The 26370-nt window shown below is 33.3% G+C and overlaps 1 protein-coding gene across 1 annotated transcript in view; it reads right to left on the bottom strand.

Annotated features, from left to right (window-relative positions):
* The window catches only part of MDGA2 (MAM domain containing glycosylphosphatidylinositol anchor 2), an 826450-nt gene that overhangs the window by 192467 nt on the left and 607613 nt on the right, over positions 1-26370 (bottom strand). Inside the window, exon 8 of the mRNA XM_087824881.1 lies at positions 3117-3410. Within this exon, the coding sequence (XP_087681007.1) occupies positions 3117-3410 (294 nt within the window). The remainder of the gene's footprint in view (positions 1-3116; positions 3411-26370) is intronic.

The following is a 26370-nucleotide window of genomic DNA, read 5'->3' as shown; positions in this document are numbered from 1 at the left end:
CATCATAAGCATGTGGATTATTTTGAGCTGAAGGCAATCAAGACCAGCAACTCAAGAAAAACTTTTATTTCCCCTTACCTACCTAAAAGAATTTAGATCAAGATCCTGGCTCAGAGAGAGAACTTTTACAAGAGATAACTTCTCTGGCAGGGCAAACATCCTTATGACTTACCCTCCCCCTTTTAAAGTCCCAGACCCCTATCCTATTCCTTAACTCAGGACGGCATATAAGCCTTTACTGCCCACTTGCCATTAGGTCTCATATTTTTGTGGTGTTCTTGTATATACCAAATTTAAAAATTATTTTATTCATATTAATTTGTCTTATGTCAATTTAATTATCAGACCAGCCAAAAAGTCTAGAAGAGTAGAAGAAAAAAATTTCCTCCCTGATATTATGAATCAATAATATAGCCTTGATGTGTATTTTCAACAATTCATTCTACTGCTTCAAATAAAAATGAGTCAAAAGTTAACATAAGAATTGTTATATAGTTCCAAAAACATGTGAATGAAATTAACTGTCTAAAAATTTGAGAGTCTGTTATTAAAACTACAATGTACTTTGCAGTTTCATTTAGCAATTTTAAAATATTAATTTTAAAACACTATTTTAAAAAATATATTTGCAACTTATTCTGGCCCTTATCATGTGTGGTAACTGGTAATTATAGAAGTTAAAATATTATAAAATAAATCTTCTGCTTTCTAGGAGTGAACAAGGTGCACAAGAGTAAAATAATTTAAATGATTCCATTTTGACGATTAAGCTTCTCTGAAGAGGACACAGAATGGTGTAAAATACCTCTAGGCTTTTATCACTTTCTGAATCACTATACATTTTAAGAAGAGGCAAATTAATTGAAGTTAAAAATAATTTTAACAGTTTTAATAAAATGATTGCTTGGTAATTTTAATACAACATTAGCTAAGAACGAATCTTATTAGGAGATCTTGAACATTAAACTAAAGGGACTATTCCATTATTTATATAATATAAAAATATAGTAGAATACAGATCTTTTTATCTACATTAAATGAACTAGAATTTGTCTATGCCTATGGATGTCTTTCAATCAATTACATCCCTGTGACACGAGAGACAGCTGTGCCAGTATTTATCGTCTTCCACTATTGAACTTTAAAAAAATTTTATTTATTCAATTTAGAGAGAGAGGAAAAGGCAGAGCAAGAGAGAGAGGCACTGATGTGTTGTTGCACCCATTCATGCATTCATTGATTGATTCTTGTATGTGCCATGAGTAGAGATCAAACCCGAAACCTTGGCATATAGGGACAACACTCTAACCAGCTGAGCTACCCGGCCAGGGCCTGCCTATTGAACTTCAAAATCCTGAGCTGAACTTAGCATTTTCTATGGGACTTACTACGAAGAAAAAGCAAAGGAAATTTAATTCACCAATAGAATTCTGGACATTCGTATATCCTATGGAGGTTAGAGATCCTAGTTCTTGAAGCTTTAATTCTAATTTCCCTAGAGCCACTGGCCTCCACACTTTTATTTTTGTCAGTGCTTCCCCACAGGGGTGTGAGCAGAGTGAAACCAGTTGCCCTAATAGCTTTAGGAACACTGGAGCTTTGCGCACAACTCTGCAGGAAGCACAGAATCCTGTGATTACCAACAAGATGAAGTTTTCCAAATTCTATCAACTTCCTCTGTGGTCACTTGAAGGTGTGGCTTGTTTTTGGATAACTGAGGAGAGATTTCTCTTTTATAATTCTTTTCTCCTACCTACGAGCTTATTGTCATGAGTATAAAGGCCCACCAGTGAGGGAAAAAGCAATACTGAATTGCTAAATGAAATCTGCCATTTAAAAGCTGCATTATTTGGAGAAAAAAGTAGTAATCAATTGGAAATCAGCTAAGGTACATGCCAAACGACAGTTTGCATATTTATAGGAGTTTCTATAAAAGAGGGAAAGGGAGGGGTTAAGCAGCTTCAGACCCTTGCTACTCCCCTGACACTCACTTACCTCATGCATAAATGCATTTGCTGTTATCAGTCTCAAACATATCTCAATTACAGTCTTAAATTTAAAGTCAGTGCATTCAATCTGTCAATGTAAGCCTAATATAAAACTAGGAATTTTTGGACTAAATCTTGTTTTCCATTTTTTGAGTTACAGCAGAACCACAGAAAGAAAACATTAATTTATTAAAGTGTATAGTTTCATCCAATGCAATATTTTCTTGAGGACTTTGCCACCATGTATTTAACAAATAGTACATCAATTAAAATTTCCAGCAGCACTACTGGAGTTTAAAGAGACTGTGTTCAGTTTGCTTTTTCTATTTCAGCAATATCCACACCCCTTGCCATCAAAATTATCAGGGCATCCCTTAATAATCCAACACCAGTTGGACATCATTTAAACTTCTCCAATTTGTGAATTTAGGAACTTTTAATACTAAAAGCAAATACAAAGCATACAATGTCTATAATATTTTTGTTAGAACTGTAACAATAATTTCATTTTAAAAAGTTTAAAATATATCATTTAAATCTCACAGTTAAACAATACTTGTTAAGAAAGTCAAGCAAAAATTCAGCACCAAATACCTGCCTGAATTATCTCAATATCACTAGATAATTATGCAATTTACTCTTACAACTTCAGATATGCAAAAAGCATTTCAATGATTAGGTCTCCACAATTTAAACAAAAGAATGTCTTGAAATAAGTGAATAATTTGGTCAAAGGGCACACAATTGCCTGAAGTAGAAAGTAGAAACCTGAACTGTGAAAACAAGAGTATTATAATTTGAATGAGCAGTTACTTCCAGTCTTCACTTTACTTCATTACGTATGGCCAGTTTTTAACTATTAGGTTTGTAGACTTTTTTGGCATTAACCAATCACATAACACCATTATAATCATATCATACACACACACACACGAGTACAATTCTAGTCTATTATTGTGTATTAGCTCGGGTAATAGGTAGATTTAGGAGACATTTTAGTTTAAATTGGGTAGCTATAGTGTACAAATATTTTATCTTGATCCAATTCCAAAAATCACCTCATTTTTTAAAATATTGTATTATTTCTTCCCTGTCCCCCAATAGAAACACAGAAAAAGATTTACTTACACTGCACAATGAGCTGCACCAAGGCTTCTCTTGGTTTCACATTAAATCCATTGTACTGGCTGGTCTGACATCTGTACATTCCTGACATTTCCCTGGATACGTTCACAATCCTCAGTGTTCCATCATAACTCTCCATTTGCATTGACCCATCAGGCATTGCAACTTCTTTATCCGCTCTAGACCAAAGGATGATGGGCTTAGGTTTCCCAGTAACTTGACACTGCAGCTCTATTGTGTCTCCTTCTCTGGTGACCAGAGGTGATTTTTCCTGTGGAACAGTCAGATTGGGTGGAACTTGAAATGGGAAAAAGAAAATTTTTCAAGGTTAGTATAAACTGGTAAAGCATATTTAAACACAGAAAATCATAAGAAAACAATTTCTGCTGGTTGAAGATGTGTGATATTTCAGGTAACAAGTTATGGAGACTTTTGGAATAGGTGTAAATATCTTCAGTTGAAATAATTCTGAATTGTTTTTATAGAACTCTCTTGAATGAGGTCTTCAAGCATTAACAAAATACATAAGGCATTAAATTAGACTGTAAATGGTCAACATAAGAACAATCTACTCAATGAATTGTCATTGTCAGCCATTAACTGGGTCCTTAACATCTGCATTTCACAGGAGAGTGATCCTGCTTGCTGAGGGTTGGGTTCAGCTTTTGTCTTCTGCTTCCTGCGCTGTTATCTCTTACCCAAGAATGCTATAAGAAAGGGTAAGAGACAATGTAGACTTAGCAGGCACAGTAAACACAAGCAGTAGGAAAGGGAAATAGAAGAACCTTTGTTATACAATTAGAGGTTTTGACTGGTTTAGAAACTGTTGCCAAATTGCTAAGATTTAAGGTTCTCTTTCTCCCTAGAGGAAATGAGATGGAACAACTCACTCCAATGCCACACTCTGACACTGTACTCTTCCCCTTTAAATTTTTAAAAAAATTTTGAGATTTGAATTTCATATAATTTCACTTTAAGACATTTTGAGATCACTGTAGTTTGTCACAATGTTGCCACTCTTTCTGTAAAATCAATGTTGTGAATTTTCAAAATTATATTTCAATAATATAAGAATTGTAAGTTTTTGAACTTAAGCTAATTTTACTGAAGCTATTTATGAGAAAATTAGGTTGGTTTTACTAGACTTACTTTACTGTGCTAGGAAAAAAAAAAGATAGATATATATATAAAGATTTAGGTCAAAACATGAGCTAACAAGGGACAAGTACTACCTAACAAGTTCTCTTACAAATAAAATCACCTGTTCCATTGGAAGATTTTTATTGCTTACACAATGTATATGAGTTCAAATGTATTAATGCAATAGAACATTTATCAAAAAGCATGGGCTAAATTAAATGCCAGAATAAGAATAAAAATAAATATATGAATAATTCTACCCTTCTGATAAATGTAACATGTTCCCTTTTGAGGGTATGCACGTGGGTAAAAAGGCAAAGATTTGTTCTCCCTTCTAGCATTACTATGCTCCAATTACTGTGCTCCAACATCCAGGACCAAAAACAAACATAATTAATTTTTAAATTATCTTTCGACTAATGTCAAAATGTTTTTGTCACATAGAAAAAAGTAAATTCAAGTCCAAAGTGATATGAGAATTATCTTGCTATTTAATTATCTTTGTGTATACTTTTTTCATTTAATTCCTTCTCTTCTTATCTTAAAATAGTAGTAAAATTAAAAAGTGGTTAAGTAACGGAAATCAGAAAATATGGAACATTAAAACATTAACCTGGACTTCTTGAAATAGATACATTCTAAGAATACACATTAACAAAGCATGTGTTTAAATATGGCTGCATTCAAAAAGCTACATGATTAAATAATTTTATTTAACAATTTATTCTTGTAAATATAAACAATGAAATGATTTTGTTAACTTATTCCTTTAGAAGTAAAACCACAAGAGAATGATGCAGTTCCAAGCAACATTTTCTAACAATAAGATAAAAAAAGGCCTCAATATTTATTCATCATGCAAGAGAAACCACACAGAAGACTAAGAGCCACCTCAGCATTTAACATTCATTATGCTCCTACTATGTGCTGGACACAGTTAGGAATTTTACATTTTGAATTAATTTCCTAGATAATCCTAAGGATCAAATATTTAATATTAAAATTTAACAAATGAAAACACCAAAAACAAAAGAGAAATACTTTGTTTGAACAAAATTCAAACTGAGGCCAATTGATAACAGGTGGACAACGCAGAGGCCTGACCCATGAAGCAAACTCCAGTAAACTATGGTGTCTGAAATAAATCATTTGAGTCAGTGCTGGGCTCTTGTTCACAACTGCTGTACTCCTATGGAAAAATTGGACTAATTGTCCCTGCCCATCTCTTCATCACTATCCCAGGGACGACAAAAAAGAGTCAAGGTAGAAAAGTGAGGGGGTAACTGACACATATTTTCCCAATTACCTTATCTATTTTATATTATATATCTATATCTATCTGACATATCTATATCTATATCTATCTATATTAGAATATTTCCCAAATATAAACCCAAACTGCTTTTAAGATATATCCATCCAAGTAAATATACAAATTTTGATAAATCTATGTGAAATAAATGAAAAGAAATTATAAATTAAGAGACTATTTAATGGGGTATTATTTGAAATCTTCCTTCCTCATTTTTTCCAAAACCAAGCCAGATGACCTTGGCCAAGTTTAACTACTCCAAGTACTATTTTTTTAATTTTTAAAACTAAGAATCTACACTCTATAAGCTCCAAGGTTATTAATGTTTTACTAAAAGATCAAACAGTAAAAACTTAGAGATAGAATTGGTGCTAAATGAAAGTATGTATTTTCTGACTTAATAAGATGGATATTTAAGATCTTTTTACATTGGGACATTCTAAAATATATAGACCCGTGACCAGCTATGTTCTATAAGTTTATCTGCTAAATAGTTTAAAAACCCCCTTTGTGAATTTGTTTCTTATTCATTTATTTAGATAAACTTTCCTCTCTATGTAATCAAAATTACAGAAACGTAAACCTCAGGTTTGACCTAGGTAACTTGAAAACACATTTTACATAAATTAGCCCAGTTCTTGTTAAATAGCAAGGCCTGATTAGAATATAGGTTATTTTCCATGTCTTCTATGAGGCTTTATAAATCTTGAAATTGGAGTTAATTCTTTGCAACTCTCTTAACCAAGAAAGTTTATAACTTCTCAAAGTTCTTATAGTGCTTCTCTCTCTCTCCATATTAAATATTTCATTCTCTGGAATTCTTTCCTCAACTTTATTAATGATCACTATATATTTTTCTGTTATGAGATCTGGTTTGTTCTCACAAATGTATCTGTTTTATATGTTGACAATATGAATTCCAACTTTAGCCGAAGGTTCTTCCAGTTTATGACTGCCACATATTTCTATATTCCGAAAGTCTTTCAAATCCCTTAACCTAAGCACCATTTATTTCTTGACTCAGCTGATAGTTAATTACCAACACACTTCATCTGGTAATTAAAAAACATAATGTTTTCTTTGTTTTACCATTTCCTTTTTGCTCACCACTTCCTATCACCTGCTTTGGTTTCTCTACCAAAAATGTCTCATGTCTGCCAATTTCTTTTCATGGCTATAAGTAGATTTCTTAGCAGAAGTCATCATTTTCTCTTCTTGTGACAGTGTTCTAAGTGGTCTCTCTGTCACCACTTTAATTCTTCCAGACCTCCTGCTATCCTGTCATACATTTTATCATCATATATGCTATTTTGTTAATGTCACTGTGAAAACTACAACCTAAAGAAAGTCTTAATAATAATGCTGTTTTAATAATAATAAAAAAATATTGAGAACAGCCTGGTGTGTGTGTTAAATAAATAGTGGCACAGTCACAAAATTTAATATGATGCAACCTTTTTAATGATGACCTAATAGACCTGTAGTTATTGAGAAAGATATTTATATTTTTAAGGAAGAAAACAAGCTAGTAAATAGTATGAACAGCGATAACCACTATTAATAAATGAGTAAAATGTGTCACTGAGCAGTGTAAACAGTAGTGTCACATTTTTATATAAAAAAGTCTTATGCTAATGAGTATTAACAGGGAGCTTCTTAAAGGGGGGAGTATATATGATTCACCTTATATTGTCAGCATTCAGCACTCTATTTTGCACATAATAGGAACTCAGTAAAACATTTTACAGAAAATGTATAAATTAAGACAGCAAGCAGTTGGGCCCTGATTCAGAGAAGAGAAGGAGACTTCTATGGGGAAAAACCTAAAGAAAAAGAAAACCCAGAAGGAAATATTACAAAACATTAACATAGCTCTCTCTGAGTATAGGATTATTGATAATTTAATTTTCTCTGTATATTTCCTGTGTTTTTCACTCTTCTACAATATGTACAATGCACATTCATGTATTACAGGTCTCAAGAAGCCCAGAGAAACTTAAAATGTTCATGCAATCTATTTTTCAATGCTCATCTGATGGAAACTCAATTTTTAAATAACACAAAGGTATCATTCTGGACATGATGTTCTAGACCCATTTAACCTGTACTCTTGGCTTTGCCCTATATTTTCTCTCATGTGTCTGATCAAATAGTTCCCTGAAAGCACAGAGTGTCTTGCTCTATCTCCAAAGCCTGGTGACCTGCTTTCCTACCTGGCACAGTCCAGGAAGCCACAAGATAATCCAGGAAGGAAGTGGGGTAGAAACTGAGAGAAAGGTAAGGAGGCAAGAAGAAAAACAGCTAAATAAAATAAAAATAAACATAATAGATAAAAATCATAAACATTTTAGAACAAAAGTGATAAATAACAATAAAATGTAGTAACTGTATAATTACTAGTCCTTACAAAAAGCAGAATCTCTTGGAAAATATATTGTAAGTATAAATTTTGGAAGCATTAGATCCTGAGATGTGTGGGGGTGTATGTGAGAATCAAGAGACTCAAAAGAAGAGTCTTACAGCTTTCCTTTTCCTTTTCATTTAAAGATTTGGATATATAAGCTGTAAATTTTAAAATAAAAGCAGAGAAAAGAGCCAATTCAAGGACATGCCATTTAATTTTTTCATGTTTATTATGCCCTTTCTCTAATTAACACATTTTTTAAATATTAAGTCTCACAATAAAAACATCAAATTAAGTAGACAGTTTTGAAATGTCCGCACCTTGTGAATTCCACGTTTATTCATAATGCACTGGCTAGAAAAAATTCCCTCCTGATAAAAACACAGAGATACATCTTCTGACATCTAGTCTATACATTGCCCTGGCTGGATTTTTCCTGTGTGTAAAGCTACTGTTGGATATGCTATAATCAGAGAAACTTGAAAAACATGATATCAACATTTATTATTCCAAACATAAAGAAACAGACAATAATTTGGACAAACTGGTTTTCTGCCAAGTATCCCATTGTATCACAGATCATAAAATAAAGCAAATATATATGCCCTGCCGACTTGGCTCAGCAGTTGAGCATCAACCTATGGTCTGGGCACATGCCCAGGTTGCCAGCTTGATCCCCAGCAGGGGGTGTGCAGAAGGCAGACAATCTCTGACTCTCTCATCAGTGATGTTTCTATCTCTCCCTCTCCCTTCCTCTCTCTCTGAAATCAATAAAAATATGTTTAAACATTTTTTTTAAAAGCAAATATAGAAAGTGAAATGTTTTCATTTCCTCATTGAGAAGGAAGCTGAGGAATTTAATCTTTAGTTTTTACTAGGGAAATGACTGGATTATTTTTCCTACTCAGAAGAATGCAGGAGAAAGCTAATTAATCTGAACTCCATGAGAAAATATCATGCTGTCTGAAACAAAGACATCAGAGCATGCTTATTATGGGTTTATTGGTTTAAAATATGTAAATATTTATAGTGTACTATAGTAGTAGCTATTTAAACAAAGTATATATTTCTTTAAATATAAAAATCATAATAAAGTAATAAGTAGAATTGCCTTCAAAAGGACAACCAGACTCATATTTTCAAGAATCCTCAAATAAGTATGATGCTGATTTAATTATACTTGAATTTTGAGAAATAGTTTATGATACATATGTATGTTCTAGAGTAGAATGTATAATCTGTATTTAAAACATAAATTAATCAGACTTCAATAAAAAGTGTGCTTATGAAGGATTTCTCTAGAGGTCAGATTCAAAAATTCTCATGCTGACCAGATCTATAGATCTGATGTTTCATTCCTGGTGACCTACTGATTGAGACTCCAAGGCTAGCACCCTTCTTATTTCACACCACACAGTATTAAAGGAAAGATATTCTATCACACTTCAGTGCTTTGTCAGTGTCTGAGTCAGTAATTTTCAATCTCTTTTTTGCTAACACATTACACATTAGCTTTGTAAGCATGAGATTTGCACATGAACATATTCAGAGTTTGAAGTTTTGAATAATCACAAGAGTTTACATAGAAGTTAAGAAATGAACAGTTTGTAATTGCAACAATTATCAATGGTACATGAATAAAGACTTCTCATAATGGACTATGGGATAAGTAAGATAAGCCATTAATTAGTGAAGTGAAATTGTCAACATGCTTGTAACTTCACTCATTTCTCTTCCATTCAGTACTAGAAATATTCTAATCATCATGCACCTTACAGCTGATTTGAACACACCATTAAGATTGGCAATAACTGTGTTATACATGAAATTTGTAAGAATGTGATACTCTGTGGCCATTAGGAAACATTCATCTGACAATACAAGGCAAACCTGATAATTATCTTCAGTTTCAAAATAATTCCAATCCAAGTTCCCAAAATATTTTTGAACCAGTAAACTTAGCCCATTTGCTATAATTATGTGTCTATTAAAATATAATAGTAAAGTGTCCTTGCTAGATATTCAAGGTGACAAAAGAAATCCAACTAGCTAACATCTCCTCACTTATTAATTGACTTGCTGATATTTATTTCCTTTTAGAAACCATGATTGGTAACAAACAACATTTGATAAAAAACAACAGAACTCATTTCTCATTAAAAGAATAAAGGCTCCCAATGCTGTTATTTTAAAATATGCAGAACTCCCCTGAACCATAGTTAATATAATGATATATTGCACTGCTGCATTTCCTTCTGTATTTTCTTCCCACTTATAAATGAATTACTAAAATCTAATTCATGAATGACTCTCTCTCCTTCTAAAAAAACTTACCATTTCTGAATTATTCTTTCTTAAAAAGACTGCCATAATAACATTCAAATATCTCCAATAGCTCCCTATTTTCCAGGACAGGTCTAAATCCCAGTGTTTGTTTTCCAATTTTCCTATCAACTGTTATGAAGGCATAGTGCTTCTGGACAAGCTCTGTATTCAATTTTGGCAGGTCTTTTGGTCTGTTTAACACACTTAGCTCATTCGCAACTCCTCACCTCCCTCACTTCTGTCCAGGAGTGACTTTGTTCTCACAATGCCCAACCAAAAATTCCCCATTTTTAAGGCCCAATTTAAATCTCCAGTTGTCTTAAGTCTTTCCTGATTTCTGTATCTTTTACTCATTTTCCAAGTCTCTGAATACAGCATATCTGATTTATTCTATATATGTCAAGATAAAATGTGCACTCTCTTACATATGTAGCTAAAATGTCTTGAAGCCAGCACCAGGATTTATCTATTTCCTCAAGAGGTCCCACACCATGTGACATTTTGAAGTATTTTAGAGGTGCTTAATAATTTTTTTATTGATTTATGAAGCACCAATCAAGGTTTCTAAGTAATCAAAGTAAGAAAACTATTGCTGAATAGTCACCTCTTGATTATCTAAGGCTTAATGATAAATTATATGAATTTCAAAATCATTTTTCACACAAATTCTCTCTATTCAATTTTTAAAAAACAGGTTTTTATACAGTTAGTATTTGTACTACATTTTAATTTGGTCACAGGAATGATATAAGGAGGTAAAATATTGGGAATATTTGGTGTACTGAGTAATTTGCCCCTGCTTTGGCTTTTCTCTATTAGCAGTAAAGTCTCTATAATAGAGTGTCCATGTGGATCCATATTCTAAGAGTTATATTACTTACAGTCTTGTGGGTAAATCATGTAAGAAACAAACACTTATTTTAAAACATGTCCTCACACCAGATGGTAAGCCTAATGTTTTTGGCCATGATATGAACAAGCATAAATAGATCTCTTATTACACTCTGTAAATAAAAACTGCCTTTTTTTTTTTTTTTTACACTGCAACACTTTTTTTTTTTTTACTGTTTCCCCTATCATAAATCAGGAGATGCTAATAAAACGAGGTTGACAATGTTTTACATCTAGCAATAGAGCAGAAAGAAAACACATTTTAAAAGCCAACATGAGGTTCAAATATGGAATTTGCCTGTGGAAATTCTATGGAGAAAGGTACATGCATGCATGCACACACATACACAAGGCTTATGTTTTAGAGTTGTGGGAAATCTTATGACAATGGTATTGTTAGTTATTTGAAACATATGGGGAGAGCCAGAATCCTGGAGTGTAGTAAACTGTGGAGAGTTTAGTACTAAAAATGGACACACAGTGTCATTCAATCAGGAAAACAACTTTGGCAGGGAACAGCTGTGGCTGCTCCAACGTCCCTCTCCCAGCAGGTGTTGCTATGGCACAAGAATAGTCTCTGAGGGTTTCAACACCACACAAAGTGTAAGATGAAAAAACAAAATAGAAAATCATTCTCTGAGTGGCATTCATATTTTCCTTGCTACACAAGCTACAAGACCAGCTGCAAATAAACACGGGTCCGAGCTTGCTGCCTCATAAGCAGAAACGTGAATGGACCTTAGGCTAGGGTTGCTGCTGTAGCATTTGGTTAGGTTTCCTTTTCAAGCATCAAGTATCTTAAATTGTTATGAGTTTCATATTATTTAGTTTTCTAACTTAAGCTTATAATAAAATGTTTTCTAGAAGAGTTAAAATAAATCTGTATCAACAAGAGAATTTTTTACTAACCTCTTTGGGAAAAATAAGAAAGCATACATTTTTCTGTTTTTAAACTCCCTACTCTGACTCATTGTATATGTTTCTCATGCACTAGAATACATGAATGAATGATGGTCATTAAGTATATAAATAAGATATGTGGAAACTTTTTTTTTTTTTTTTTGAAACAACTGAATAAAAAAAACACACACAAAAAAACAAATCCCAAAAGCAAGATAGGTCCTTTGCTAGTGACACAAATCACATTAAAATTTCAGCAAGCTAGGAATCTGGTCTAGACTGAGATTGTTGGAAGGAAAATAGATTGCAAAACAAGCACTTTTTATTGTCTGTAATATGAATGGAGGTATTACAAGAGTTAAAACATTAAATTTGATGATGTTATATAATTACTAAACTATTAATAGATCATTTGAGAAAGAGATAATGTATAACCATTTCTGAGAAATAGGGGGTCAATTCCTCGACTTTACTGTTAAGTTCCATTTCATGTTGGTACGTATTTTTTTAAATAATGCAGAGTAAAGTTAGAAAACAATAGTTAGTTGTGTATAAACAATTGATTAAGAATTTTAATTTTAAAAGCTGAATACTGCTTCCTAAATAGCATATTATATAAACTAAAACTTATAGGCAGGAAATAGTCCCGTAGCTTAAAAGTTAGCTCAAAGATCCTCAAATTCCTGCAATTCTTATATTCTAAATTTGTGTCTTTGACTATTCACCTTAAAAAAAATGATGCCATGATTGATCTAAATACATTTATATGTGTTATAAGTGCACTATTTCTTGAATTAATAGCAAACACCCTAAGAGTAACAAAAGGAGGACTATATATATGAAAACTTAAATCCTATGTTATAGCTAATACCAATTCATTTTAACACACATTTTTGAGCCCCTTCAATAGGCAAATATGCTTAAAATTGGGGACAAGAGAGATAAATTAGGGCTTTCACTGCCTTTAAATATTATACTATGCATTATGAAAAATGATAAATAGGGAGAATTCTTAGTAACTGCTCATAGTTGTTGTTAAATTAGAGGCCTTTTAAAATTGATATTGATATTGAGGGTTTGGAAAATTTGTAAGTGTACAAGATTAGAAATTTGACGTGGACTCAGGGTCCAGCCCACTTACTGGCTGTGCAATCTTAGGTTATCTTAATCTGTTTTCTCACAGCAATAAAACAAAGATAATTTAAAGATAAAATGATATAACGCTCATTAGAATGTCCTGTAAACTGTATAGTATTTTGAGTTGTGTAATATACTTGTAAAAAGCAAAGCTCAGGTCTGGTAGCCTGGATTCAGATCCTAGCTCCACTACCTACTAGCTGTGTGACCTTGGGAAATTATCCAACCTATATCTCTCACTTTACTCTAAATGAGCATTACAATTTACTCTAAATCTTAACTACCTCAGATATTTTTAGGGTTAAATAGTATAATATACATAACATCTTGAGCACAAGGTTTAGCATGTAGTAAATAATATATGATACTTATTATGTTTTCTTGTCAATGCTTTTTATTAGTACATCAATAAGTATATTTTCTTGTTTTTGCATATATTCAATGTTGAGGGCAAAGACTTTGTTTTATTCATATCTATGATGTCTCAAGTACTGAGCATGGGTACAAATAGGTCAAAGAAATATTTCATAAATAACATATAAATATATATTTACATATATAAATAGGTTTCATTGCCATTGTCTGTTGTCTTAGAGACACATGCATTTCAGACAAGGAAACTATTTTGGAAAAGACAGGAATAAATCTTTTTAATCTGAATAGCCCACGGTATCTCCCAAGGCCATCTAAGAAAAGAGGTTGCAGATTTCTGCCATTAGAAATGATAATTGGATCAGTGTATTAGGATGCTATCATAAAATGGCCCATAATACAGATATCACAGCTCTCATTCTATTTCTATGAAGTAGTAAGGCTCGGGCATTCCTAAATACATCTCTTCCTCCTGCATGAGGATGACAAATGTCAATGCTGTCTATTTTCACAAAGGTCAGGGTATTGCCATGAAAACCATGGATCAGCAAGTTAAAAGGAGCTGTCTGATCATGTTAATTATGTGATTGCTTTCTTGTAGATGAAAGAATTCTAAATTAAAAGGAGGATAAGCTATAAATTATATATCAAATGCATTATGAAAGCATAGCAAAAGAAAAATGCTTTAAGGAAATCCACAATTTATTTTACTTTCTAGAGCAACTGTGGTCATAGTGGTAAACTCTTCAATGCAGAATGGTTAGAAAAATCAATTTACTTCTATAATAAAAAGGCCATTTGTCTCCTTGTACAATCTATATGACATTGTTAGGCCTCTTATAAATGATCACACGGGGCAATGCCTGTGGTTTACGAATTCCCTAATTACACCACTGATTGTGTATCACTGAATGTGCCTTAGCCTGTGGAAACAGACACTACCACCATTTTAATAAACATTTTGACATAAAATGAAGCTGGCTCTTTCATGCTTTTTCAAGAGCGAAATGAAACAACCAGTGAACACAATGTTCCATCAACAGATCAGGGGCACATGTTCTTTAGAGCAAATGAGTTTTAATTAACAGATTCATTAGTAGATAACTGGTCAATTAAAAGATAGGAGAGTTTTCTTCTAACACATGAGGACTTTATTAACACATATTCTACCAACATGTGATTGCACTTTACAATCCATTCTGCCAGTCTGTAGAAGTACAGAATGCTATAATAAAAATATGGGCCTGATTTTAGAACCAGGTACAAACTCATATAATGTAATTGTTTGGAATGATACATTACTCATTCTGAGCTAATGTGTGATTGTGAATAGAGTTTAGTACTATTCTATTAACATGGTTTTACACTGCATTTTATTCCTAAGCAAGGATATTTCTGTTTAAATGTCAACTAAATATATTTTGTTTACAAGTATTATTTGTGCAGACTTGGTAAAAGTGAACTACTTATGCTTCATTTATAGTGGACTGTAATAAATATTAAATGCATTTTAGACAGCAGACATTTGAACTGCTTGTCATTTTATCATTGCTACTTCACATATTTAAATTACCAGTCTATTTCACATTGTGCATAGAACCTTTTTTTAAAGTGCAATGATATGCTTCTCCTTTCACAGTTTTGTAATCTAGTCATTTTTTACTCTCTGAAATTGAGGAAATTCTGATGTGTTTAGCTGTAATGTACCCAAGAGCCGTCTGGTGTTTCCAGTACTTCCCTCCCCCTGCAAATCATTGTCATGTCCCCTTTTCCAAAGCTTTCCCTCCTGATCTTAAGCTGTCCCTTAGGCTGACTCTTACCCAACAGAACTTCCCAGGCTCCAGTTCCTTAGTCAAAGAGGTAAGAAGGCAGCTACAATATGATTTGTGGTTTCTGAGATGGTTCACTCATCAAAATTACATTTCTCACAGTACATCTTCAGAGCCTGAAATCTCATTACTTGAGCTCATCCAATTGAGAGGTTGTGTTTTATATAAAGAACCTGGGTTCTGCAGCCAGAACTGATCTATGTTAAGCACTACTTCACTATTTAGAAACTGTGAGGCCTGGGAAAGTTACTTATGCTTTCTAAAACTCAAGTTATCTCATCTGTAAAATGGATATAATCACAAAAGTACCTACTTCACATGGTGTTCTGAGGATCAACAGAGTACTACTCATTGTAAAGTGTTTAACCCAGCAATTGGGATATAATAAATAATCAAAACTCTAAATTGTGGTTGTTGTTTTTTTGTAAATAGGAATTCTCCGTTATATGATCTGTAATTTACTTTGAAGCGCTTCAGCATATGGGGATGGTTTGTTTCTTAAATTAGGTGTGGTTACATATGTGTATCCACTACTTAAGTTGCATGCATACAATTCATGTGCATTTTGATGCTTTTGTCATGCAACTAGAAAATATTTAAAAAAATACTTTATCATGATCTGCATTTGTGTGTTGTAAGTTTTAATGTGTGCTCTGGGGTTACTATTAATATTTAAATTATGCAACTCAGGAGTGCACCCCTCAGATGTGGTTAGGTAGCATTTTTTTTTCTTTAACCCTCTCCTGAGGATATAGTTTCCACTGATTTTACAGAGAAAGGGAGAGAGAGAGAGAGAGGGAGAGAAAAAGAGAAACATCGGTACACACCCTGACTGTCTCAAACCCGCAATCTGCATATGAGCCCTGACTGGGAATCAAACCCGCACCTGTCAGTGTAAAAGGGAAGCTCCAACCAACTGCCAGAGCTGGTTAGGTAGTGTTTTAAAGATCCAGACCATGGATCTGCTTAGGAAGCTAGGACAAGACCAGTATTAATCCATTGAGCCCCACTAGAGGGTTTTTAACTTAGCTTAACTTTCAAAGTGGTTTTCTTTGGTGAAATGAATACTGATCAAGCTCTATGCTTTCTTTAGATTAGGGTAAAGCCTTGCCCCGATCTAGTGAGTGGGACATACTACAGGCAAAGATACTGAACATCCTAAAACTCTTTGAAGTGTTGTTCTTAGAGTAGGAGAGAGTGTTGTGGCCTGCCATCAAAGAGAAGGTGGTCATCTGATTCAACCAGAGCATTACCTGAATCCTTTTTAGAGTATTTTAATACCTGTTTATAGTGATTTTTTTCATATAAGGTCCTTGTCAAAGGATATAACTGAACATCAGAATCACTAGAGATAGTAAAGGGAAATATCCATTTAATGTAAGATAATATTGCACTTTACAACGTACTGCAAACTCTTATATTGGATTTAAAATCTGAGATTCTAAACTTACCTTACAGGATATAAAAAAGTACCTAAGCTTTTGGGCCCCATTTCCCTTTCTATAAAATGAAAGGTACTTGGAAATCTATAAGTCTCCTCAATACTTAAAATCTATGTCAATAATTGAGACATTTATAAATCATTTAAAAATGTCTTATGAAGGAAGAACTTGGGAATTTGTCCAATAATCTTTAATTTAAAACTAGATATTCAGAATTCATAAATATCCCAAACTGTGCCAAGAAAATCCTAATTCTAATAATTTTCTAAATTTACATAATCTCTTTCTTAACCTCATTGATATCCTACAATGAAGAAGGAACAATTAAGTCTATGAAAATTAAAGAGGCCTTTTTAATATTAAGATGTATTCATTTGAAAGGAGATTTTGCACTAATGGTGGTTCTAATTTATATTTTAGAGCTCTTGAAAGAAATAACTTTGATTTAAGACATTCTAAACTGTAAGATTAAACTTAGAAATTACAAATAAATTAAATTCCTATAATAATCATGCCATCTAATGCCAGAAAATCTGACTTTAGAGATTTGGCTACTATATAGAGCAAAATGGTGTTCAAGCTACCAGTCTATGGATCTAGTTTTCATGGCTACTTCTATTTATTTCTGTGCTCCTCAACTGATAATGGTAGATTGGCAGTTTCATTTGTGAACACAAAAATCTGAAGTATTATCATGATTACATAAGTAGTAAGTGTAACAGCCCTTCTTACACCTCTATCTTCTCCTCTTGCCAAAAGACTCAGAGTAAGTTCTGGTATTAGTGTTAAATGATATACCCTAATTTATAGTCCATTCTTAACTACAATTTGATGGGAGACATTTATCCTTCATTTTAATGAATATATTTGTCATGAGTATGAGTGTTTAACTTTAGTAAGCTATTGCTAGTTATTATAATTTTAAATGCAAATTATGGAAGTAATACTATTTATTTTTCATTAGATTAGAGAAATCTATATTCAGTCATTTAAATTCAAATAGTTTCTGTATCCCTATTGTTTGCATTTATAAAAGATGAAGGGTATAGGGAGCATAAATCAGGTATCCTTTCCTATTTCCCATTGATCTGTTCTTATCTTAATATAATGTAGGAATTTCAAAAAATGTTTAACTCCGCCAAGTGAAGAAAATCCTCAACTCATGAGATAGTAATTAGACAATAGCTAATTAACCACTGTTAAACTATAACGTGTAAGGTAAAACCATTGTTGTAATATTTGTTGGAAAAAAGTGTTGGCTATTTAAAGATGATAAGTGAAGGAAAATTGAAAATCAAATGTTATTTCCATAATTACATAGATTCAATCTTATGTGAAAAAATTTTAATATATAAACAGGATTAATACTTATTGAACTGTAACAGAAAATAAAGAATTTAATGCAGTCAATATTTACATTCATGTTCTCCCCAAAACTAAGTGGTGAAAATATTTATATAATTTCTGCTTCTCAAAACAACACAACTTACTGACAAGGCAAACTAAAAATGTTTCAAATATTCTCTCTCACTCTTTTAAATAATCTCTTTGAAAAAAAATTAGTGTAATTACAACTTTCTGTAAATCTCTTATTTTCTTTCTTTCTTCTTTACACCCTCCCTCCCTGCCATTTTCAATTGTCAATTGTTTCACTTGAAACAAAATAAGAGCTTCCACTTCCATTATCAAAAGCCATGCTTCAATATTAAAGTATCTAGGATGAATATAATCTTTCACATGCCTCTTCAAGCTGATGAAGAGTTACTGAAAGCCCTAAAGTTACTATAAATACAAGAAGCCTTCCACTAGGTATCCCCCTTTTCCACAGAAATTGAGGAGCTCTTTTTTCTTGATTTCCCTTGAGCACTTTTCAATTTTCTTCATGGTGTCTTCTTTTTCCCACCATCTCCCTGGATATGTTTTTCTTTGCTTCGTACTCTCTTCTTGCATAAGCTCATCCACATCTAATTAATACAATTACTTGTGAAGTCCATGCTTTACTTCTGAAATTTCTCCCAGTCATCGAACCCAATTTTCTAATTAGTCACCAAAAACAAAAGGATGACTTACAAGCCCTCAGCTATAACTAATGCCAAATCTACTTGTCCTCTCAAACCTCTTCCACAATCTAGAATCTCTCACTGAGAATGTGGCATTACCATATTCTAAACAACAGATGTATAACATTTTGGAATGATAAAAGCACAACATACTTTGAAAGTGACTGAAGAACTCATCTAATAAAATGGTTTTACTACTGTGTGCACATGTATATGTGTCAGAATCTTTTGTCCGAATATAATCTTACATAGAAGTGTTAGATATATGTCTAACCCTGATTGAAGTTGGAAGGGGGAAAGGAAGATAAAATTCTCAACTGATTATTTACCTTCCCCCAGCATTTCAATGGCCCTTGAGAATATAAAAAAGTAAAATCTCTAGTTACCATGGAAATAGCATTTGGAAATCAGTTACCCAGCTGATCCTTTTATTCCATAGATGAAAAGTTTTTCGGTCCAGCCAGACCCAAGGTCTTAAAGCTAGTAAGTGGTAAATTTGTTCCTGGACCCAAGTGCAGGGCTCTATACCCCATTAAGCTGCCCCATGTCAGTGAGTCACTCTCTTAAACTGACTTGAGAGCATTGGTCACTGACTTCACTGCCCCTTAATGCGAGAGGTTGTGAGAGCGTCTCAGCCCCTCATCTGAACCTTATCAATCTCTTCAGCTGAATAAATAGTTTCCCTCTCCAAATACACAATCCAATCTGCAGACTCTTTCTTGCTTATGTTGTTTTTCCCCCCCATTTTATTTCCACAAACTCTTCCTTAAAAATATTCCAAACCTCTAGTGGAGAGAGAAGGAATCTAAGATGCAAAGAAGTGGGCCAACTTCCCAGATGAAGCTCATGAGTGAGTGTCATGATTTTCTTACTAGTTAAGCCGTCTGTATCTTTTCCTCTCTCACCTGGCATATCCATAAGGCATCACTCATCCCCATTGCCTTATTACTTCCTAATAAAAATTTTTCTGCTTTCTCTCTCACATTATCTCACTGAATACCTCCTGACAGTGCAAACAAATGTCATCTATACTGCTGGGAAAACAGATGAAAGGTTTTCTTTGCCCAATTGATTGACTGTGAAGACTGTGGAATGTCTTTTGAAACTCTTCTTTCTCCACTATTCTTCCTCTAATTGTCTTTTTGGAATTCTGCACATTCATCCAATAAATAGGCTCCCCAATATACCAATCTGATAATACTGCTCCCTTAATAAAATCATTTGGTCATTCTTGATATGTAAATGAGATGTAACTACATTCTTTTTTTTCTAAGATCTAATGCCATATAATTCTCACTTTAAATTCTACTCAGGTGCCACCTGCAATAATTTCGTCCTATACGCTTCTGTACCGCTCTGACAGTTTATAGAGCAAATACTAGACTTTATCTGTTATTAAAGATTTTCAAGTGTATTCCAACTAGGATATAAAATCCATTATGAATTAGGTACTATACATTTTTATTTTTTCTATATCCCCTTTTGTGTAGTAGTTGTTGGATAAATATTTTCTGTTAATTGAATGTGTACTATATTTCATGAAATAATACCAGGATTGTGGGTGACAGTTATAGTAATTTCCCTTTGCTATATAATAACTCTTGGCATTATTCTTACCTGCACTGTCAGTTAACCTTGTCTCTTGAATGCAAATGTCCAGCCCTCAATCTTCCTCCACAAAGGACAGTTTCTTTAGAGCTGAGAGCTTGTGAAATAAAGGTCAGATATACCAAATAAAAGGCAAAAAATACCAATGATACAAGCTGTAAATACTATGTTTCTTGTGGTGGATTTTCTATCCTAAGAAAATTTCAGAAATTCCAGGTCTTGTAAACTGATCCTATCTTACCCATTACACCTTTATTTTGTGTAATTTTAACAAGTTCTCTCTTAGCCATTTAACACCCTGTAATATGGCACTTGGTAAGCCTTCTGATAGTATCTTTACCCTAAAAATATTCAAGTATGAATTCTTGACTATTTGAATGCTTAATATCAAAGACAACAGGGAACAGAACAAGATCCACACACCACAATCTCCATCAATGCTACCTAAAGCTAAATAATAACAATGATAATAATACAAACAATAATATTTACCTGAACAACTGACATTTTCTCGAACCTACTTATGAGTATAAACACCTTTAGACAATTTTGCTGTTTCTGCCATTTTTCTTTTATTATTTTAAACAATCTGAATAAAAACCATATTACTTATTCAAACACAGATTCCAGACAAGTCCCCCAGTCACTCTCAGCATCTCCAGATTGTTGCATTTACATGCCTTTTTTGAAGAAAATCTTTGTCAGCGGCTCAACATTGCAAAACTAACACAAGTGAGCAGAAGAAATAATTGCAAATTATTAAGTGATTTTAAAATAAAAAACATTTAATTTGAGTACTAAAACTTATTTCCAAACAATGTTAAGCATATAGTATTCCTGGTAAACTTTTATATAATTATGAAGTTATATAACCATGCCTACCATATAAGCTAACATTAATATTCTCCTTTACTGAAAGCACAAATGAAAAGAATTAGATATCTCCACAAGTATGCGTAGCCCAATATATATATATATTTTTAATCTTCACCTGAAGATATTTTTTCCCCATTGCTTTTTTAGAAAGAGTGGAAAGGAGAGAGAAACATTGATGTGAGAGAGACACATCGATTGGTTGCCTCCTGCAAACTCCCCAACCAGGGCCTGGGCCAGAGATTGATCCTGCAGCCGAGGTACATGCCCTTGACTGGAATTGAACCCGAGGCCCTTTAGTCCTCAGGTGACACTCTAACCACTGAGCAAACCTGCTAGAGTGAGCCCAATAATTCTTAAGGAATGTTCTGCGTACATGGTCAATAAAAACAGTATTTTGCAGTTCAGTGTCTCTCTGGGAAATTTACTAAACACAGTAGCAATTTAAGGCTCTCAGGAACACAGTAAAGATACCTGCCGGCTATGTTTAGTTCAAGTCCCAAAGCTGTAGGTGAAGAGGAAAGCCTGTGAACAGAAAGTGGGAATGGCTGTAGAAGAGAAAACACTGTTTTTCAGTCTCCCTACTAACACACTGTTTAAAACATTATGCTTCTTTCTGGCCCATATCAAGGACAGATATAATACCCCTTCCAATAAGCCCAGAACTCAACTGAGAGAGAAGTTTCAGCACTTAGAGGAAATTCAATCTGTATAAACTAGTCCCGCCTGAGGCCAGTGTAAAAAGTAGCCAATCAGCCATTCAGGAAAGAGGAGAATGATTCCATAATCAGGAGGCTCTCAAGTTCAGAATGTATCTCAGGTTTTTTTCTTTTATTTTCTCCTCAGCCATTCCATTTAAAACATATATGGAGTTGGCAAAAGTAGGTCTAGAGTTGTATGTGAAACAGTTTATTCTTGTACTATTTATTTGTATTACAACTGTAAACTTACTTTTGCCAACCCCTTTATATAGAAACAGAGATAAAAGAGAGATGAAAGAGTTCACAAGCAGAATAGAAATTGCAGCAGAAAATCTTATATGTTAGGAATGAGGCTCTAGCAATTGCAAAGGAATCACAAGAATCTTTGAAGCATAATCACCCTCACAGACAATGGTCAGCTTAACAAGGGGCCTGAAAATAGATAAATCAGGAATAAGAAAAAAAACTGAGATTTTTGCCTCTATCTAAAGAATATATATTAATGTGTGTATAAACAAATAACAGCTATATGTGGGTTTACCTTAATTTCCCAGTAAGTCCATAGAGTTCAGAATTGTCATTATTTTATTTCTTAATAGAGTTTCAAAACCTAGGTTAGAGATCAGCACACTATGGCTTGTGGGCAAAATATGACCCATCATCTGCTTCAGTAATTAAAGTTTTATTGGACACAGCCATGTCCATTCATTTTACTGTCTGTGGTAACTTTTCTACTGTAATAGCAAAGGAGAATAGTTGTGACAGAAACTGCATAGCCTGCGAAGCCGAAAATATTTACTATCTGGCCCTTTACAGATTGCTGACCTCTGTTCTCCATCATCAAATTGGAGGTCATGGATTTAATCTCACAATTTTGGAGTCAAGGGAGAAAACGAATTTTTCTGTGTCCAGTTACTCAGGAATCAATTACAAAACTTGTACTGCATGGAAGCTTCCTCTGATCAAAGCACTGTCAGGCCTTCCAATGTGTTTGTCTTACTTATGACTTCCCTTTACATAAAACCACCTATCATTCACCATAGTCATTCTACAGACTAAAGTTTTAGCAGAATTTCATGAGTTTCTATTTTTTCTTAACTAGAAAAAAGCAAAGAAGTAAATCTAATGATGTGGACACAATCATTTGTCTTTTGCCCTTCTGTTTATTACATGTTCTTATTAGTTGTGTACCATAGCCCTATGTTATCAAGAAATTTCATTTCACATATTTGAAAAGCTGTATAGACATTTACTATCATAATTATAGTAACTAGTCAGATAGCAACAAAGCCCAAATTTCAAACAAATTCTCTCAGTTGGTCACCTCCTTGCACTATCCTTATGTTGATACCTCTGGTTTAATCCTCCAAATCTAGCTTAATTTTCTGCTGTATAAAATGCCTGTCTACTCTAACAACATAGGAAAATATCTTCACATCAGTGTTAAGTCCTCTGCTATATCTGCCCACCAGATGTCTCACCATAGGAATTCCACAGGCCCCCAGTGTCACTGTTTACATGTTTTAGACATGATGCAGATGCTTCTGAGTTTGTTGGGCCACACTAAGGAGCACATGCAAGCTGACAAGCTCCCACAGACTTGACCATGAAAAAACACTGGAGGAAGCAATGGAATATTTTTCAGCAAGACTTATGAAGATTAAAATCAACTATAATAATTGTATTTATGTAAATGAATAACAGCCATTGATAGTCTCTTAAGGGTTGATTTTCACTTTTGCCAAAATTTTAGGCTATAATTCACATGCATATTTCAGCAAGTATGTGAAGAATTTTCATTTTTCAAAACTGAATCATAATAATTCAAATTCCAGTATACTTAATTTTTAATTGATAAATTCACAATTACTACACATGTATGTGTTTTGTTTTTTTTTTTAAGTTATTTGCATTCTGGACAGATAAAATATAGCTTCAGTAATGATAATGAAAAAATTTAAATAAACCAATACAACTTGCTTATATTAATGTTAATCCTACAGTAAAAGCAAGAAATAAAGAATTATGTAATATTCTTGCAAATTTCTTTATCTTGTATATTTTGTCTAAAGGACCCTCTCTCCACCATCACTTCTATCAAGATTTAACTCAAATGTCAATTTTCTGTGAAACTTTCTTGTGCTCATGTTGACAAAGCAGTCATAATTCTTACAAAAGTCTGGTGAAACTTTAAGTACAGCTTCCATCCCACTATATGCTGTGCCTTATTTCTAAGTCATCTGACAACGAAGTAATTTGACAACTTAGGTCATAAGCTCCTTAAGGTCAAGGCCCACTTGTCTGTCACTGTATGATATAGAGCCAGACACAGAGAGAGCAGTAACACAGTAAAAGAATCTACAGGAAACATAAATCTTAAAATGACATGACAATAAATACAATACACAACTTGAATGTTTTCAGGTTTAAGAGGAAAAATGTTTCTATTGTAGAATTAGTGTGAAAATAAGACATAATCTATCATCACATCATAGTTATTATTAGTCAATCAAATGCATGAGGCAAACTCCCACACAGGAGCTTTCTTTAAAGTTTTCCAAAAATCAAATCATTGTATTTTAGATATATTAGAAATTATGTAAACTAGGATTTACTTTCCTGATATATTTTATATTTCAATTTTAAATGTCCTCAAAAACATATCTAGAGATGTGGTTCATAATTTAAGAAAAGTTTTTAAACTCTGTTAGGTAGAAGTTCCTTCTGGTAGCTCATCCTTATCTTAATAAGTTTCATATATGTCTCTTAAACAGTAACAATTAGGAATCAATGTAAGATTTTGTATGGAAAATGGTTCGTAAACTTTTTTTTTAATATTTAGAACATCACCCTAAAATAGCTTATATTAATTTACATTTAACATAAAGAAAATGTTTAACACATAAGAAAACCTCTGACCACTTGTCACTTCTAAATTCCCTAAAATAGTAATAATATAACCAACACCATCCAAAAGTTAAGAGGCCTCCACATATTTACTTATGTCATAACAGCAAGACGTAACTTCTCTTTGACTTCGCTAACCCAATCTACGGAAATTTCTTCTGAATCCTGTATGGTTCATAGAATTGATATAGTCTAAGATTTTTCTCCATGCTGCATAGCTTGTTCATTACCACTGTTCAGATTCTATCTCCAGGAATCTCTCTATATTTCATATTAAAGTACTACTTTAAGTGTAGTCTTCTATTATGTGAGGATAAAACCAATTTTTATTGATATCAATTGGATCAGGCAATCTCAGATCTACAGCTCTTTATACTGTACCCCACTCCACTGTAAGCAAAATGGAACCCCAAAGCCAGTCTCAGCATGAAGACAGATATGAGTCATCTTCAGTGGCTCATCCTTAGGTTCATCATCTTCTACAGGAGCATGCCACCTCTGCAGCTACTCTTAGAGGGGCCTTGAGCTTAGTTTAATGCTCTCGTGTTGCCACTGTGAAATTCTTAGCAAGTTCTGAACAAGGCACCCAGTTTTTATTATCACTGGACACCACAAATTATGGGGCCACACCTGCTGCTGAGAGTGAGAACACGTGAAACCACAGTATTCATTGGCCAACCGAATAACTTCTTAAAATCAGTAGGGACTTACAACAAAAGCAGGAAGAGAGACATTAAGTGCCTATCTTGCAGAGGTAATAGGAGGAAAGAAAACCTAAAAGGAAAGTTATATGCTTAAATTAGCTCAACTCTTTAATTAAGAATTATTTACTGAGTACCTACTAAGTGCTATGTATTGTGCCAGATGCTGAGATTACAGTGAACAATGCTGTAAAGTCCCCCAGCTTCATGGAGCTTTCCACTCTAGGAAGGAGAAAGACAATAACCAGATCTGTGGTGGGTGGGAGCAGCAAAGGGGAGTGTTTTGGAAGAAGACTTAATATCTACTTTATCTCTTGTATTTTTACCTTCCGTAACCAGGCAAAATGATAACAGTTAAGAAAGTTTAATTATTACAAATAAAATTTTATTATTAAGAGGCAATTCTTGAGTCTTTTCTGCTTTTATGATTATTTTTTGTCATTTTCCTTTTCTTTTTCAGGAATATTTCATGATTCACTGCTGGTTATCTTCCCCATTTTGTCATTTACAATACACAGTTTCAAGTAGGCCATATCACATATATTTAGAAATGAATATTAGGGCTCATTTTTGTGAGTAATTATATAATGCTCCTTTCTTCTCTCCATGTTCCCTCTTGTGTATAAGTTTAACTGTATATGAACTGTTTTCTCAT

Source organism: Miniopterus natalensis, chromosome 1 (genome assembly GCF_054644295.1).
Source record: "Miniopterus natalensis isolate mMinNat1 chromosome 1, mMinNat1.hap1, whole genome shotgun sequence".
Taxonomy (NCBI): Eukaryota; Metazoa; Chordata; class Mammalia; order Chiroptera; family Miniopteridae; genus Miniopterus; species Miniopterus natalensis.
Note: the sequence above shows the minus strand (reverse complement) of the source record. Positions and strands in the feature narration are given on the sequence as shown.